Raw genomic sequence first — 15,512 nt, 5'->3', positions numbered from 1 at the left:
GCCAGGTCATCAGAGAAAAACCATCCTTTCCTAGAATTTCCAGCCAGTCCAAGTGGTCAGAAGTCTCCTAGACTCCTGGCCATCTGGCCCAGCCATTGATTTATGCAACGTCTACCATTTACGCCCTAATTCTAACCGACAAGGACAATGAGGTGAGTTCTTCGCCTCACTGACGAGAGACCCCACGGCCTCCCCTCCCAGTCCCATTCTTACTTGGAAACTGCTCACCTCTCACCCAGATTTCCCTGGAGGTTGGGCCACCACAGCGGCCTGTCCAGGAGGGGGCAGTAGAGGGCTGTGGCCGAGCACAGAGGCTGGGTGCTGGGCGAGCCTGGGGAGTCCCCAGTTCCTCACCCACAAACGCGGGGTCACAGGACGAGGCTGTGCAGTCAGCCGGGCAGACAACCCACAGTGCATGCAGCTCAGTGCAGGGCAAACGCTCCGCCACTCCGGCCTCTCTGTCCCCTAAGGTGGCCGACTCCAACGCCAGGACACGGCAAGCGCGCATCGGGCACCAGGGCCGCGCGGCGCTCGGGCGGGGGCGGGGTGGGGGGCGGGGTGGGGAGCGGACCCCTCGAGGGCCGGCGCGGGCACCTACCGCCCTGTTTATGTGCTTCCTGATGAGGAGGTAGAGCACAGGCAGCGCGACGTAGGCCAGCAGCTCCCACAGCTTCCCGGTCAGCAGCATCCACAGCACGCGGTCCTCGGCCCCCAGGTCGATCCAGCACCAGCCCACGGACACGTCCGAGGCGTCGTAGCCGATCTTCTTTAGGGTGACAGCTGCCACAGTGATGGCCAGCGGAACCCCCCAGCTGAGGGACGAGGCACAAAGGCCACCGAGGTCAGGCTCCGCCCAGCCAGCAAGGGCGAAGTGACAGAGGCTCTTCCTTTGGGAGAACCACACTGCCCCCAGTGCCTTGGAGTAAAGGGGGTGGGAGACTCAGGAACCCCCACCCCAGCGTGCTCTGCCTGATCCCTGCCAAGCCCACCCCAGTGCCAAACGGCCAGCCCCCCAGTCAGCCCGGGTCTAGGGGTGCAGACGCCGGCGGCTTGGGGTTGCTTGGGTAGGGAGTTCCTGGGTCCCCGGGACCTGCAGCAGGATCTGGAAGGGGGCTGCGGCCTTGGGTGGACGCACCCCCGAGGTCCTGAGGCCTCCTTGCTCTCTGGGAAGGGGGCATAAAGCCCAGGGCCAAGCCCTTCCCAGGGCAATGAGGTACTCGTGATGATTCTAGAGCTTAATGACTAGCTCCCGAGCGCTGAGGCCCTCTCCAGTGTCCCTGCGAAGCATTTTAGATGGGTCAGGGGACACACAGACGCCGCCCAGCAGCAAGAAGGGCAGTGGAGGGCTGGCTGCCATGCCCCGGGCGGGGTCCGCGTCTCAGATTTGCCCCCGCCTGGCCTCAATGCATCAGCGTTTTTCCCCCCCGCAAAGTGGGGATGACAGCAAGGCCGACGGCACAGTATCACAGTAAGTCATTATGGAAATAAATTAGCGTATTAACTAGCATAAGTCCCGTGCACAGGACAGGGCGTGTCAGTGCTTACGACCCCCTGCAGTGCGGGCGACAGGAGTGAGACCGGTGCTCTTTCGGCCCCAGGAACTGGACACCTGGGTCTGTGTCCTGGGTCAGTCACCGGGACAACGAGCAGTATCTAACCAGGGCAGTGTCATCAGTAAATGTTTAGTTCAGAAGTCAGTTATGTTTTGAGAGCTTTCTGTAAGGAATATCAGCTCTTTCTGGAAGTTGAAGAACAAGGACGAGATCAGCTGCTCATTGCCAAAACGAAGCTAGGAGAAGGGCTGTGTGTCCATAAGGTTCGAAATGCCGCAGGGCTGCGGAGGACGCAGGGTGGGGACCGCATGACACGGAGAAAGTCAACTCCCTGCCCGGGAAGGGCTCACAGTACAGGACACTTTCAGAACAACCTGCCCCTCTCTCCCCTCGCCGGCTTCTGCCACAAGGGGAGTCACCTGTGCCCTCAGTGTCTGCTCCGCTGACAGTGGGGAGGCAGGAAGCAGCATGTCCTCCCTAAAGTCACAGAGGTGCACAGAAGGGGCAAAATCCCACAAAACTTAAAGGGGTATGAGAAAGGTACCCAGTTATACCCAGTAGGTTGTCCGTGTTAAATATTTCTTCTAAGCAAAGTTACTTATCTGGTAAGTTCATGCAGATTTGTGTAAAACTGTTTTGTCATAAGAAAGGGGTGACCGCTTTAGAACTCATGCCATCCTGAGACTTTAGGACGACATGTCACAGCTGTGAGCCCATGAAGGTGAGGGCCGTGTTGCTTCACTATTCTATCATCAGGTAGGGGCAAAACAAGGGCTTGCTGAATGAATGGATGAATGAATGAATGAACAAATGAATGAACAAACGAACTCTGAGCCAAGTGACTGAGGCAGCTTTTCTCAATTCACTCCTTAAATATTCACTGCAAGCACATTATTGAAAAGGAAGTAAAAGGCTTTAAAAATGCTCAGACTGCAACCCTGATGTTACGTGTCTTGTTTCTCATCACGTTATGGTCTACAGAGCTCCTCCAAGGGATTCTGGGAAGGGAAAAGCAGTGTGTGTCGGGACGGTCACTGTGATCCTGGAGGATGGACTGGAGGTCTCTGCTCCTTTCCCCTTTGCTCAGCATCCTGACGGCCCTTCCAGGAGACCTGGGGACCACACGGTGACAGATCACATTCTGTGACTCTAGGTGTATTCTCCCAAAGCTATGAAGTGATGTGTTTCCTCGGTGTAACTGGGAATACTCAGCCCAGTTCTGAGTCCGTGCTGGAAAACACCCGGAGGAGACCAAAGAGGCAGAGGGCTGCGAAAGAGTTCAGAATGTGGGCTGAGCAATTAGAGCCGCTGTTTGAACTTGAGCACAGGTGGCAGCTACATTGGGGCCAGAAGCTGCTCTGGGAGATATTTAAGTGGGAGGCGGTGAGAAGCAGTGAAATCAGGGAGCGGTAGGAATGCAGTGGGAGGGACTGTCCACCATCCAGCAAAGCAGGTGTGACCAGACTCACGGCATGGACACGGGTGGCCCTGGTGTGCTGGTCACGGCTAACAACTGGCCGTCCCGAGAAACGTGTTTCTGTGCACACGTGTGTGTACGCACGTACAAATTCATAAATTTTACTGAAATAAAAGGTGTGAAGCACAATTTATAAGGAATAACACACAAACGTCCTTACTATAAATTCCGCATGGCTGACCGAATCCCACAGGATGTTTTTGTTGATTTTCACCGAACTCTGGTACCGGCAGCCACTCTATGGCTGCAATTAGCAAAGGAAGGTAGTTCTGAGACCTGAATGAAATTGGTTGAAAGTTCCATTTTCCTTAACGAGTTAGAGGAAAGTGAAATAAGGAAGCCCTAAGGGACAAGATGAATGCCCCCGCTTCACAGTTTGACGGTGACGTGAGCAACTCTGTGGGATCAGGTAATAATTTTCCAACTGCCCCCTCTCATCGCCTCCCCCCGAAACATCAGCTTCCTGCCTGCCCCAGCGTGGCTGCCATCTCCGCTTAAGTTCAGAGACAAGTAACACTTTTAAGTTTAATTCTTACTCAGTAACGTAGTCACCGTCATTTTTTTAAGTCCAGATCAGTGGCCCAGCAAACTGTGGTCCTCAGGCCAAATCCGGCCCAAGGTCCGTTTTTTTAAATAAAGTTTTATTGCAACACAGCCACACTCATCTGTTTACACACCACCTGTGGCAGAGGTCAGAAATTGCAACTGAGCTCACACGGCTGAAAAGCCTGCTGACCTCTCCTGTACGCAACCAACGAAACAAGAAATCGAGCCCTGATTGGTATTGCCTGATGGTTTCCACAGCGTGAACATCCCCACCACAGCCGTTTCAAGCCTCCGGGCGCGTGGCTGGGAACAGAGCATGGCGGCACCTGCGACGGCCCCCAACAGCCTCAAGTGCACGAGCAGAGAAAAATGCAGGAAAACAATTAGGGGCATACTGAGTTTTGAGTATTTGTATGACTTCTGGGTTTTTCTTAAATATCATTTACTTGTAAGTTTGTATAATCTAATTTTTCAAAATGGTTGTATTTAACCATCAGCTCACAAAATGCCCTAAAGTTTAATGATCGGGTCTGACCACCTGGTTGCACGACATCAGCTGGACAGAGGATGCAAAGGACAGGGAGCTTAAGATGCCCCCGGTTCTGGACCTACAGAGCGAGGAGAAAGCCGGTATTTCTGACAACCTCAGATAAGCCCAGCCATTCCCGGTGTGAACCTGAAAGGCACTCCTTAAAGACACGTGTGACGTAATTTCTGCTTTGCAGAAACATACACTTCCAATTTCTGACAGGTACCACCTAACAGTTTTTAATCCCTCTCCAAAAAGAACTCATCGACCAAAAGGTAAACAAAACCAGAACGGGCGATGTAGCTTAATAAGAGCACGTGAGAAAAAGAACAAGGACTTTTGTTGATTTTGACCTAGAACCTTGTGTGTTCAGAGAGGTCACTCCGTGCCCAAATGTGGGTGGTTCAGAATGGCCAGTGAACTGTCCTGACTGTGCGGACACCTGTGACCCACATTCTAAACCTGACGTTGTGAAGTTGGCACCAGAGCCAGGCACGTAAGGAGAAGCTGGGCCTCGAGCTGTCCTCAGATGTTTAAAGACACTTGACAAGGTTCTGTCAGTGGAGAAGGGGCTAGAGAATAGGCAGGTGTCCCGCCCAATCCTAAACCCGACGGAAGCCACAGGGCCACACGCAGGGGAGGCAATGGAAGGCAGGTGCCAGGGGAGGGACACGGTAAAAGCAGGTGACTAATAAGACCCCTTCTTTCCAAATCTGTGACTCTAAGGCTGAGGAGAAGCAGGGCTGGGGGTCACCTGGGATGGAGGGAGCCTGAAGACCTCTCTGAGCAGAGCTCCCCACTTGGAGGGCCACCTACAGCTGCTTCCAGTCGGGCCCAGGCCCCAGGACTCACTTATGTTTGCCTGGAAACTGAGGTCACAGTCTTAAGTCAGCTTCCTCCTCCTCAGAGGCTGTCTTGGGCTGAGCTGTGTCCCCCCAACCTCGGTCCACATGCTGACGTCCTAAGCCCCAGTGCCTGGGAGGTAACTGTATTTGTAGTTAGGGTCTTTAAAGAGGTGATTAAGGTAAAACGAGGTCACTAAGGAAGGATCTAATCCAGTATGACTGGTGTCCTTAAGAGGAGAGGAGGACACAGACACATCCAGAGGGACGACCGCGTGAGAACACAGGGTCTAGATGGCCGTCCACAGCCAAGGACAGTGGCCTCAGAGGAAACCAGCCCTGCTGAGCCCCGATCTCAGACTTCCAGCCTCCGGGACTGTGGGAGAATCAGTTCCTGTTGTTTCGGTTTCGGCCGTCTTATCTTCGGCACTTTGTTAGGGAAGCTCCGGGACGCCAATGCGGAGGCCCCTACAAATGGGGGAGACAGGCTGGGGCAGTGGCCATATCCCAGCTCCCGGGGACCCTACCCGCAGAGGTGAAGGGCCGAGCTGGGCGGGGGTCCCTCAGCAAGCTGATGGGAGGGCAAACTGACCAGAGGCATTCAGACCCATCGCGAGGAGCTCGGCTCTTCTGGGAACTGGCGTCCTTTCTGTTTTCAAACCTCCCCTAGCGAAGAGGAACTAGAAGTACCGCAGCCAGGGGGTGAGGGAGCCTCCCGAGCCCCTGGCATCTGTCAGAGAACCTCGAGCAGGCATCTGTTGCCAGGAGAACGGTGCTCTGGGCTTCGCCCAGCTCCTCCCCAGATCTCCCCCACATGGGGGCGGGGAACACCTGCCGTGACAGGGAGACGCTTCCCCTTTGCACACAAATAGGAGCACCCTCCCGCACGCAGCGGGCAAGGTCTGCCCAGTAATTCGCTTCCACCGTTGGGTTCCTGCACTTTTCCATCACTCCAAAACTCATCTTTCCTACAGATCTTTGCGGGGCAGGGTGTTGGCTAGGAAGGAAACAAAGGGGTCTTCTCCCCCTTTTGTGGGCGGACGGCAGTGCATGGTCTCTGTGACGTGGGGGCTGTGGAAAGCTCTGAATGCTAACGTAACTCAAAAAACCTTTTAGGAGCAAAACGATCAGGCCGCAGTGCAACGATTTAGAAAGTTCTGGGGCGCGGGATGGAGCAGGCCCTGGGCAACGCCGGTGACAGGGATCACAAGGCCCGCGGCTGCCTGTGGGTTTCTTTCTGGAACAATGGGCACTTGTTAAGTGTGTGGCAGAGAGGAAGGACGTGGGAGAAGCTCAGGGAGTCAGCCGCTGGCCAGTCCACCAGGAGGTCACTCTGCAGCTCTGGCTGAAGTGGGGAGGGGTGTTTGAAGAAACGTTTAAACACGCCCCCTGGACCACCTTCTGCAGCCTGGGTTCTGCTGGGCACCGCAGAGCTGTCCTGCTCTGCTCAGAGATGCTTCCTGCCCACCTGGGTCCCAGCCCAGGTAAGGACCGGCAGGTCGGACCAGGCCCTGGCGGAAGGGGCAGGGGCAGCCTCTGCTCCCACGGCCCCTGCAGCCACTGCCCACGGACACAGAGACAGTGGGGAGCACCACCCCACGGCAGCGCCCTCGGGAAATTTTGTGGGGGTAACAAACAAAGCCAGTTCAACTCTTGTTATTTTGGGGAGCACAGACCGACATGGGGTGCTGTCTATGCAGCCACTGCATCCATCCCTCATCTGTCACTGGGCCCCCGACAGCGAGCTAGTTTCCAATCAGAAAGCTTAGCGGGCCTTCCCTAAGAGCTTTCAGGCCCATGGGTCCCCTTTTCTCTGCATTAGAACTTCCCACTCCTCAGCAGGGGTGTTCGTGGTGAACCTGGGGTGTCATAGACCCCTTCCTCTTCCAGAACCCCCAAGCAAACTCGAGACGGTGGGTGAGCGCATGGGCCAGGGGCACAGGACCTGCCCCTGCCAGAAGTAATGCCCTCACCCACTCCCACCTCGGTGGAGCAGGAAGAGATCTAAGACTGCTTGAGGCGACCAGGTTGGCCAGGATGCTTGCTTTTGAGATGAGGCACCCCCCAGCCAGACGGACCTTCCCCCCGGCTCACAGGACTATGGGCTGGGGCCTGGCACAGTGGTGGCCCGAGGGTGTGCAGGTAGAGGGATGTTCACTGACCCTGCTCAGGCCTTGCTCAGAAAGAGCCCACCACTTTGGGGGGAGGTGCAAACAACAGCTTTTGAAAGACAAGCCACCTTTTGCAGGGGCCCAGGGATGGCTTCAGGCCAACTCGGCTTATCTTATGGGAAGGGAACTGACCCCATCCACAGCAGCTCTAGACCTGAGCTTCTAGCACTTTCTCAGGTGAGTACTGTAAACCAGATGGCCACAGAGTCATATCTACCCGATTGTAAAAGGCGGGCATCCGTATCATGCTGCCTCAACAGCTATAACACAGCAGAGGGACTTCTAATACACTGAATATTCTCACGTGACCTTAACAACGCAACCACCACCAGGAAGTTCACTTCAGAAAACTCTCAGACCCAACTGATGCTCAGTTCTTGGGTGAAAGTCAGAGGAGTAACAGGACATTCATCTCAACAAGATCTTTATCAATTACAAAAGGAAAAACAGTAAGTGCAGCGGAGAACTGGCAGATCACACCCCAGCCAAGTGGTCCGAGTTAACGCCCCCAGCGATGGAACGAATCGAAGTGGCCAGGGAGGAAGTGATGAGAAAAATATGCTCCTGGGAGATTCCTGCCCATGGCACAGAATCCGGGTCCACTTGTGAGGAAGCGCCAGACAACTCAAGCAGAGGGACACACTGGAAAATAACAGCCGGTCCTCTTCAAAACCGTCAACGCCATGAAACGCCCAGAGAGATGGGAGAATTCTAGACTGGAGAAGAGACTGAAGACCAACACATAAAGCCAATTCTCCTTTGCCGTTGGGGACATTATTAGCAGACGGACACATCTCAAAGAAGTCCACGATCAGATAACAGCCCTGCTCCCCGTTCATCTCCTATTTCCGGAAAGTCTATGTGGTTCCTTAAGATACTGCCCTTGTCTTGTGGAAATACACGCTAGTGGATTCAGGGGCTCGGGGCATCAGGTCTGAAACTTACTCTTAAATGGTTCTGGAAAGAATAACTGGAGAAGATAAAGGTACCATGGTAAAATGTTAATAATCGAGAAAATCTGGGAAGTTAAAAACATTGTCAAATTATATCTCAATTTTCAAAATTATTGACAAGGCCAAGAGACAAGATGGAACCATAGAAGGAAGACTGACCTTGGAGTTCTAACCTGAGCCTCCAGCTGTGTGGCCTGGGGAGGGTCTCACCAACTAGGATGGGAGGGTCATCACCCTGCCATTCCCTCACTGGTGACCAGCGAGCTAAGGCATGGGGCAGCACTCGGCAAGTGCTCAGGAGCCAGACACAGCTCGCGATGGAGAACAGTTTCCCTGAGGATGACATCTATGCTGCCCTCTGAGCAGGCGCTGCTGGCAGCCTGAGTGTGGGCAGGGTTCTCTCCTGCTGCCTGCTGTACAGCTGTCCACGGCTGCATTGTTTTATAGATGGCTTCTGCTACTTAACCTTGTATCATACCATTAAAAAAAATGACATATAGAGTTGACAGCCAGTATTTAATGGCTGCGTAACACTTCCGGTGGGGCTGTCATCTATAACTGACTGTTCCTCTATTTTGTGGACATCGAGGTGGCTTTCAAACTTGCACGCCTCTCAAACTCCTTTGCACACACGGCTTTACGTGCACTTTGGATAATCTCCTTAGACTAGGTCTCTATAAATAGGATTATAGGATCAAGGGGTATGAACCAAATACTTTCCACATGGATATTTTCATTTACATTGCCAATAATAATGTAGGAAAATACCAGTTTGGTACTTATCACGTTCGTATTCTGCCTATTTTTGTTTTTTAACGAGAAAATGGTACCTTAATGTTATAACTTGTATTGTTTTGAGTATTAATGGGGCTAAACTTTTCCCCATATATATTTACCAACTGTTTTTACTATTTTGTATGAATGGGGCCTTTGTCCACTTATCAAGATATTTGTTTTGTTTTGTTTTTTTCTAAAAAGCCAGTTCCTAAAAACTCTTAACAGAATAGAGATATCGGCCTTTGGTGCTGTCATATTTTAAAATACTTTCCAAGACTAGAAGGTTTGAAGAAGTGGACTGATTTTCAGTTGTCTGAGATGGTTAACAAGCAGTTGACCGGCTAGCCTACCTCTGAAGATGAGAGTTCTCACACCAGCAGGTGCTCCAGCAACACTAAACTGATTCTCCAAAGAAAGATGGTGAGAACTCCTTAGTGAGGTCATTAGCTACACAGCCTGAGAGGACCTAGGTCGATAAATGAACCTGTTGGGCAGGTTTTGCCAATTCTCTTCGTCTAGCAACGCGTGAGTTAACTTCTGAAAGGGAATAAACTGTCAAAGTCCCCTTCTAGCTTGGACACTGGTATTTTCTTCTTTTCTTTTAAGAAGCAGGTGGAGCACATTCAACAGACAAGATGAACAGTTCACATCTTTTTTAATGCCCAGAAGGGGACGCACAGACTTTCGCAGGCCTTCCCTGAACATCACAGAGCCAGCCCCGCCCCCTCAAGAAGTGAACAGAAAGAACTCTCAACTCAGATCTCTCTGGAAAGTCGTCTGTTCTATAGGACCTGTACCAGGTTTGCCTTTATCGCTTAAAAAATATACTGTATTCCATATTTTTAAAAAGGGGAGTAAGAGAAGAGATTCTTGCGAAGAAAGTCTTGGGCTCTTCCTCAAGTACACATGAACTCTGGTGTACACGCTCCCCACACCAACCAGTCTGCCAAGGACTGGGTCTCTGAATGGACACAAAGATCAGGTGGGAAGCTGGGAGGGGAGGCAGGGGCCGCCCTGCTTCCTGCGGGTCTCTGCTGCATCCCAGGCTCTGTTTGAATGGCTCCCTGCGAATTTGACTTGAAGAGCTGAGAAGCAGGCCACTTAGTTTCCCAGGGACCAGTGGGCCTCCATCCAACAGCTCTGGGAGGAGGTCAAGTGACTCCTGCAGGCTTGTGACACCCAGGTGACCTGTCTCTACCAAAGTGCTGACTGTCCTCAGCCTTTGGAAAGCAGCCTTTAACAGACAAGACCTATAATTAGGGCAGCATTTGGTGCTCTTATCTGAGGAGGAAGAGGAAATGTGCCCTATAAGACTCCTGCCTTGGTTCATTTGAATATTGAAATTACATCAGAAAGGGGCCAACTTTTCTCTACAGCTGAGGGTTACTTGATTCAATGCTTCAACCGCCAGGCCAGGGCAAGGCTTTGGTTTCCCCTTTTCTCAGAGACTCCAGGCAGCTGGTGGCCCTCTTCCAGCCCAGCCTCTGCCACTGACCTCAACCTCAGAGTTGCTCAACTCTATAAAACCAAGATCATCTAGAACAGAGATAACAAGAGATAGAGACCTGAGGTCTAGAGATGAACAAAGAAAATCAAGAAGCCGGTCTTTTGTAAATTTCACAGCTGAGGCGCTGCCTCTGGCAGAGGGCTGGATGGACTGGCAGGCTGGGTGTGGCTGAATGCACCAACCGTGCTGTGGATGTGGGTGGTGGCACAGGACTGGGAGCTGCCTGGCTCTCCAGCCTGGGACAGCCACCTAACTCAACTCCCAGCCTGGGAAACAGGTGCTACTCGCCACGTGCAGCAGAGATGGCCAGAAAACAGTGAAGCAAGAGGTGAAGGACCCAGAGTGCCCTCACCAGTTTTCTGAGTGTCCCTAAGTCCCCAGGGTCAGGAGCTAAGGGCGAGCTCTGGACCTCCACCCTCCACGGAACTGAGCTGAGGCGCCCACCTCGCTGAGGCTCCAGCTGGGGGCGAGCGCAAAGGGGCGTCGTCCTCGGTGATGCTCAGGACAGGTCCACCTCTTTGGCAAGACTGACATCGTCCTGCTGGTTCAGGACTGCCCTGGGGCGTGAGCAGACACTGTCCACTGGACGTTCGGCCATGGGTCCGACCAAGAAGTGGGCGCCAGGGGGACGCAAGGGCCAAGGGAACGGCGGACAGGGACCAGGTGGGAGTCAGGGCGGGTGGGGGGGAGGTCAAGGGAAAGCAGCGCGCGGCCACCCACCTGACGACGTGGAAGGCCCAGAGCAGGTGGCCGGCCCGGGGTCCGCGCACCGCGCGGACAATGCTGAGGTACAAGTAGAGGGCGATGGCCACAGTCCAGAAGAAGGAGCTGGTGTTGGCGAAAGTTGAGAGAGCTCCCTGCAGCACGCAGTCCCACGAGGGGCCCGTGAAGTCCTGCAGCACCCCGTAGAAGTAGGAGGCGGCCGAGAGCAGGTCCGCCAGCGACAGGAAGAGCAGCAGGCGCCGCGCTTGGCTGCGCAGGTCGGGCCACAGGGCGTGCGTGGCCACCAGCAGGCCCGAGCCGAGCGCGGAGAGCACGCACGACAGCAGCACCACCGCGCGTTCCGACGGCACCAGCTCGGTGGGCGGTGCGGGCGGCGGCATGGCCGGGCGGGGACAGGGCCGGAGCCGGGGCCGGGGCCGCAGCGGGGGCCGGAGCGCGGGCGCCGCGAGGACACAGGTCGAGCCGCCAGTGCGGCCGCCGCCGCCGCCGCTGACTGAACACTGACGCGCCCGCGACTCTTGTCCCTGACCCTCTCGGCCACCGCTGGACCCGGGCCCGCACCCCGCCCCTGACCCTCGGCCGGGCTCCATGCCCCGCCCACGCCGGTGGCCCCGTCCCGTCCCCGGCTCCGGGCCCCGCCCCTGCCCTGACTCCGCCCAGACCCTCCTCAGCCCCGCCCCGGCCCCGCCCCCGAGCCTCGCGGAGGCCCGCCCCTCGCGCCCTGCGCCCTGCGCCCTCCGCTTCATCCGCGTGGCCCCCTCGGCTCCGGACCCCACCCCTGCGCCCCACGCCTCGGCCCCGGGGCCCACACCTCAAGTACGCGGTCCTTGTCCCGGTCCTGACGCCCTCCTCTTGCCAGACGGTTAGGACATCTCGTCCGGGGAGCTAAGGGCTTGCATTTTCGGGGCTAATATTACCTTCCTTCCTTCCTTCCAGCCAGCGCGCGCGCGCGTGTGTGTGTGTGTGTGTGTGTGTGTGTGTGTGCGCGCGGTGTGTGCGCGCGCGCGTGTGGGGAATGAAGGCTTTCTTTCCAATGGTAACAAAACCAACTCTAGTTCTGTGATCCTTTCTTTAAGCAGTGGTACAGAAATGTTCACAGGGCGATGGCAGTTACTTTGGGAAGGGGGGTGCTTACAATTTTTCTTTCAGTGAGCACACTATTTTTAAAAATTAGGCTTATTAGGTATAATTTTAAAAAAACAGTTCCAATTAAGTGAGTTTTTTCTTTTTTCATAGTTTCACATTTTAAATTGAGACATAATTTATATACCATAAAATCGGCCCTTTTAAGGGTACAACTCAGTGTTTTTTCGTATATGCACAAGTTTGCGTAACCCTTATCATTATCTAATTACACAACATTTCCATCACCTCCAAAAAGAAACGCAGTTACGTCATTGTCCATTTCTCCCTTCCTGCAACTCTTGGCAACCACTAATCTATCTTCTTTGTCCACGGATTTACCTGTTATGGACAGTTCACCAGGACAGAATCAGATAATAGGTGGACTTTTGTGACTAGCCTCTTTCTCTTTTAATTTCAAGGTTCATCTACACTGTAGTGTGTATCAGAACTTCATTTCTTTTTAGGGGCAAATAATACTCCACTGTATGGATGTACCACCTTCGTTTTTACACTCATCAGTCGATGGACATTTGGATTGTTCCCACTTTTTAGCTATTATGAATAACGCTACTATGAGCATTCATTAACAAGTTTTTGTGAGGACATATGTTTCAATTCTCTTGGGCATAAACCTAGGAGTAGAATTGCTGGGTCATATGGTAACTCTATGTTTTCCAAGGTGGCTGCCCCATTTTATGTTACTACAGCAATGTATGAAGGTTCCAATTGCTCCACATTCTCCTAACACTCGATTATCCATGTTTTTGATTCTAGCCACCCTAGTGGGTGTGAAGTGGTGTCTCACTGTGGTTTTGACTTTTTTAAAGTTTTTCTTTTGTGATTTTGATTTTCATTTCTCTAATAATGATATGGAACATCTTTTCATGTGCTTATTGGCCATTTGCATGTCCTCTAGAGACATGTCCATTCAATTCCTTTGCCTATTTTTTAATTGAGTTTGTCGTTTTGTTGTTGAGGTGTAAGAGTTCTTTATATGTTCGTATACTAGAATCTTATCAAGTATATAATTTACAAAAGTTTTCTCCCATTCTGTGGGAGGTAATGTACTTTGAAGCATCAAAGTTTTTATCTTGATGTCAGGGTTACCTGCTTTTTCCCTTTCATTGCTGTGCTTTTCGGATCACATCTAAGAAACCATTTGCCTCAGCCAAGCTCATGATCTACGCCTGTTATTTTTCTCGCCAGCACCATGCTGTTTTAATTACCGTAGCATTATAGTACGTTTTGAAATCAGGAAATTTGAGTCCTCCAATTTTAGTTTTCTTTTTCAATATTGTTTTGGCTGTTTGGAGCCCATTGTAATTCCATATCAATTTGAGGATCAGCTTTTCCATTTCTGGAAAAAAAAAAAAGGCCCGCTGGAATTTTTTTCCCCTCTTTGCTTCTCCCCTCCACTTCCGCCCCTGATCTGCGGATGTTGCCATCTCCCCTTAGGAACTGGATTTCTGAAGGCGGGGAATTTCCTCCCACACGCCCCTGGCCTGGGGTCCCCAGCACACCAGAAGCCTGGTGCCACCTGGGATATGGTCCATAGCCCCACGTGGGGTGCGAACCCAGGACCTTCTGTGTGTAAAGCAGACGTGCTGACCGCTATGCTATGGAACCACCCCATCTGCTGGCATTTTTGCTAGAGATTGTGCTGTATCTCTATGTAAATTGGGGAAATAATATCTTAATAATATTAAATCTTCTTATCCATGTATATGAGATCTTTCCATTTATTTAGGTTGTCCTTAATTTTTCAACGATGTTTCATAGTTTTCAGTTTACATTCGATTCGATTTTGCATTTGAGTCGTAAAAGGCAAAGATTGTCATAGGCGTAGATGATCTTTTTTGATCTAACTTTAAAAATCATTGCATTATGGAATGTACATACTGCAAAGTGCCTAAAATACAAATGTAAAATTTAATAAATAATCATAAGGCAAATACCCACGCAGAGCAAGAAATATAACAGTACCAGCAGCCTCTCCTCAAACCTCTTTCTTCCTCCTCATTCCCTTGCTTTTTTTAACCTTTCATGAGCATCCCTAAAAAAAATTAGTACCATTTGCCTGTCATTGAACTTTCTATCAATAGAACCGTACTCTATGTTCCCTTTTATGTCTTCTGTTTTTCACTCAACATTATTTTTGTGAGATTCATCCACATTCTTGCATGAAGTTGCCATTCATTCATTTTCTTTGCTGCATAGTATTCCATTGTATAAATAACATATTCGTCTATTCTACTGCTTTTGGACATTTGGGTCGTTTCCAGGTTTGGGCTATTACACTACATGCTGAAATGAGCACACATTCTTTCTTAATCAGGAAAGTAGTTACTAAAAACAATTCTCAGAGGTTTGAGCAAGCACATTCATGGACTTTGCCCTGCAGAGAGCTAATGAGCAGCTGCTTCCCTTCTCGGTCACCTCAGAAGCCACTCGCCTCCTCCTGAGAGGACCCCAGACCGTAAACAGACCCCGGCTGAGAGTGCTGTCAGTGAGGACTCTCAGCTTTTTACTGGCGTGAATAGTTTCAAGCTTGGGTTGTGCAACCGATACTGGGCTTTGGCACGTGGCTGGGCAAGAGCCTGGAATGAACTTTCTCCCCTGCGATCACAGTCATTGAATCTGTAGGGTGTTTGGGGGAGAAGGAAGGACAGGAGAGCTCTCTGGCAAGCTCCCCTGTTAGACGATCAAGCCTCACTCTATCTTTTCTGCTTTATTGTGATGAAAGCACTTTGTCCGCCTTCCCAGGTGAGTGGCTGGCTATTTTATAGGCAAGTTTGGTCAGGAGATGGCTTGGTTTTCTTTGCACTGAAAAATGACATTCAAAGAACTTGCATGCTTTCCACTACTAGGGGAAAAATGGGAAAGACATGCAATGATATAGCTTCAAATCACTCAGAATGAGCTTGAAGCTAACTTTCCACAGTCCTAGCTCATTGATGTTGCTCAGATGGGTCCCGGCATTAAGCAGGGGGTAAGAATCCTGACTGCCAGGTGATCTTAAGCCACCAAAGGGAGCCAATGACCTTTGACTCCCAGGCTGTCAACAGAGTTTCTGGGCTCTGCTTCTCCCGTCCCAAGGGATGCTAGTCCTCCAGGGGAACCCGATCAAGAACAGCAGACCCAGAGAAACCCCCAGCTCCGAGCTGCCTCTGACAGCACCCATCCCGTACGGAATGCCATGTCCTATCAGCCACATCTTTTATTTCTGGTCTCTCTGTACTCCCTCACCCTCCTTCTCCTTGGGTGAATTGGTAAAAAAAAAACTCAGATGGATTCTTGTGACCCTGAGTT

General features: G+C 51.9%; 1 protein-coding gene across 6 annotated transcripts in view; it reads right to left on the bottom strand.

Annotated features, from left to right (window-relative positions):
• Nucleotides 1-11,691, bottom strand: part of LOC120585681 (solute carrier family 2, facilitated glucose transporter member 5) — a 48,734-nt gene extending 37,043 nt beyond the window's left edge. The window contains exons 1-2 of one of the 6 annotated variants that reach the window (XM_039842002.1): nucleotides 11,076-11,686; nucleotides 599-812 (exon numbers count right to left, since the gene is read on the bottom strand). In XM_039842002.1, the coding sequence (XP_039697936.1) occupies nucleotides 599-812; nucleotides 11,076-11,668 (807 nt within the window). In that variant the 5' untranslated portion in view covers nucleotides 11,669-11,686. Of the gene's footprint in view, nucleotides 1-598; nucleotides 918-11,075 lie in introns of all 6 variants that reach the window. The other 5 variants (XM_039841991.1, XM_039841992.1, XM_039841993.1 and 2 more) reach the window with 5 other exon arrangements.
• Nucleotides 11,692-15,512: the final 3,821 nt, after the last annotated feature.

This window comes from Pteropus medius, unplaced genomic scaffold (assembly GCF_902729225.1).
Source record: "Pteropus medius unplaced genomic scaffold, Ma_sr-lr_union100, whole genome shotgun sequence".
In the NCBI taxonomy this organism is placed as follows: Eukaryota; Metazoa; Chordata; class Mammalia; order Chiroptera; family Pteropodidae; genus Pteropus; species Pteropus medius.
This window is presented reverse-complemented; position numbering and strand designations above follow the sequence as displayed.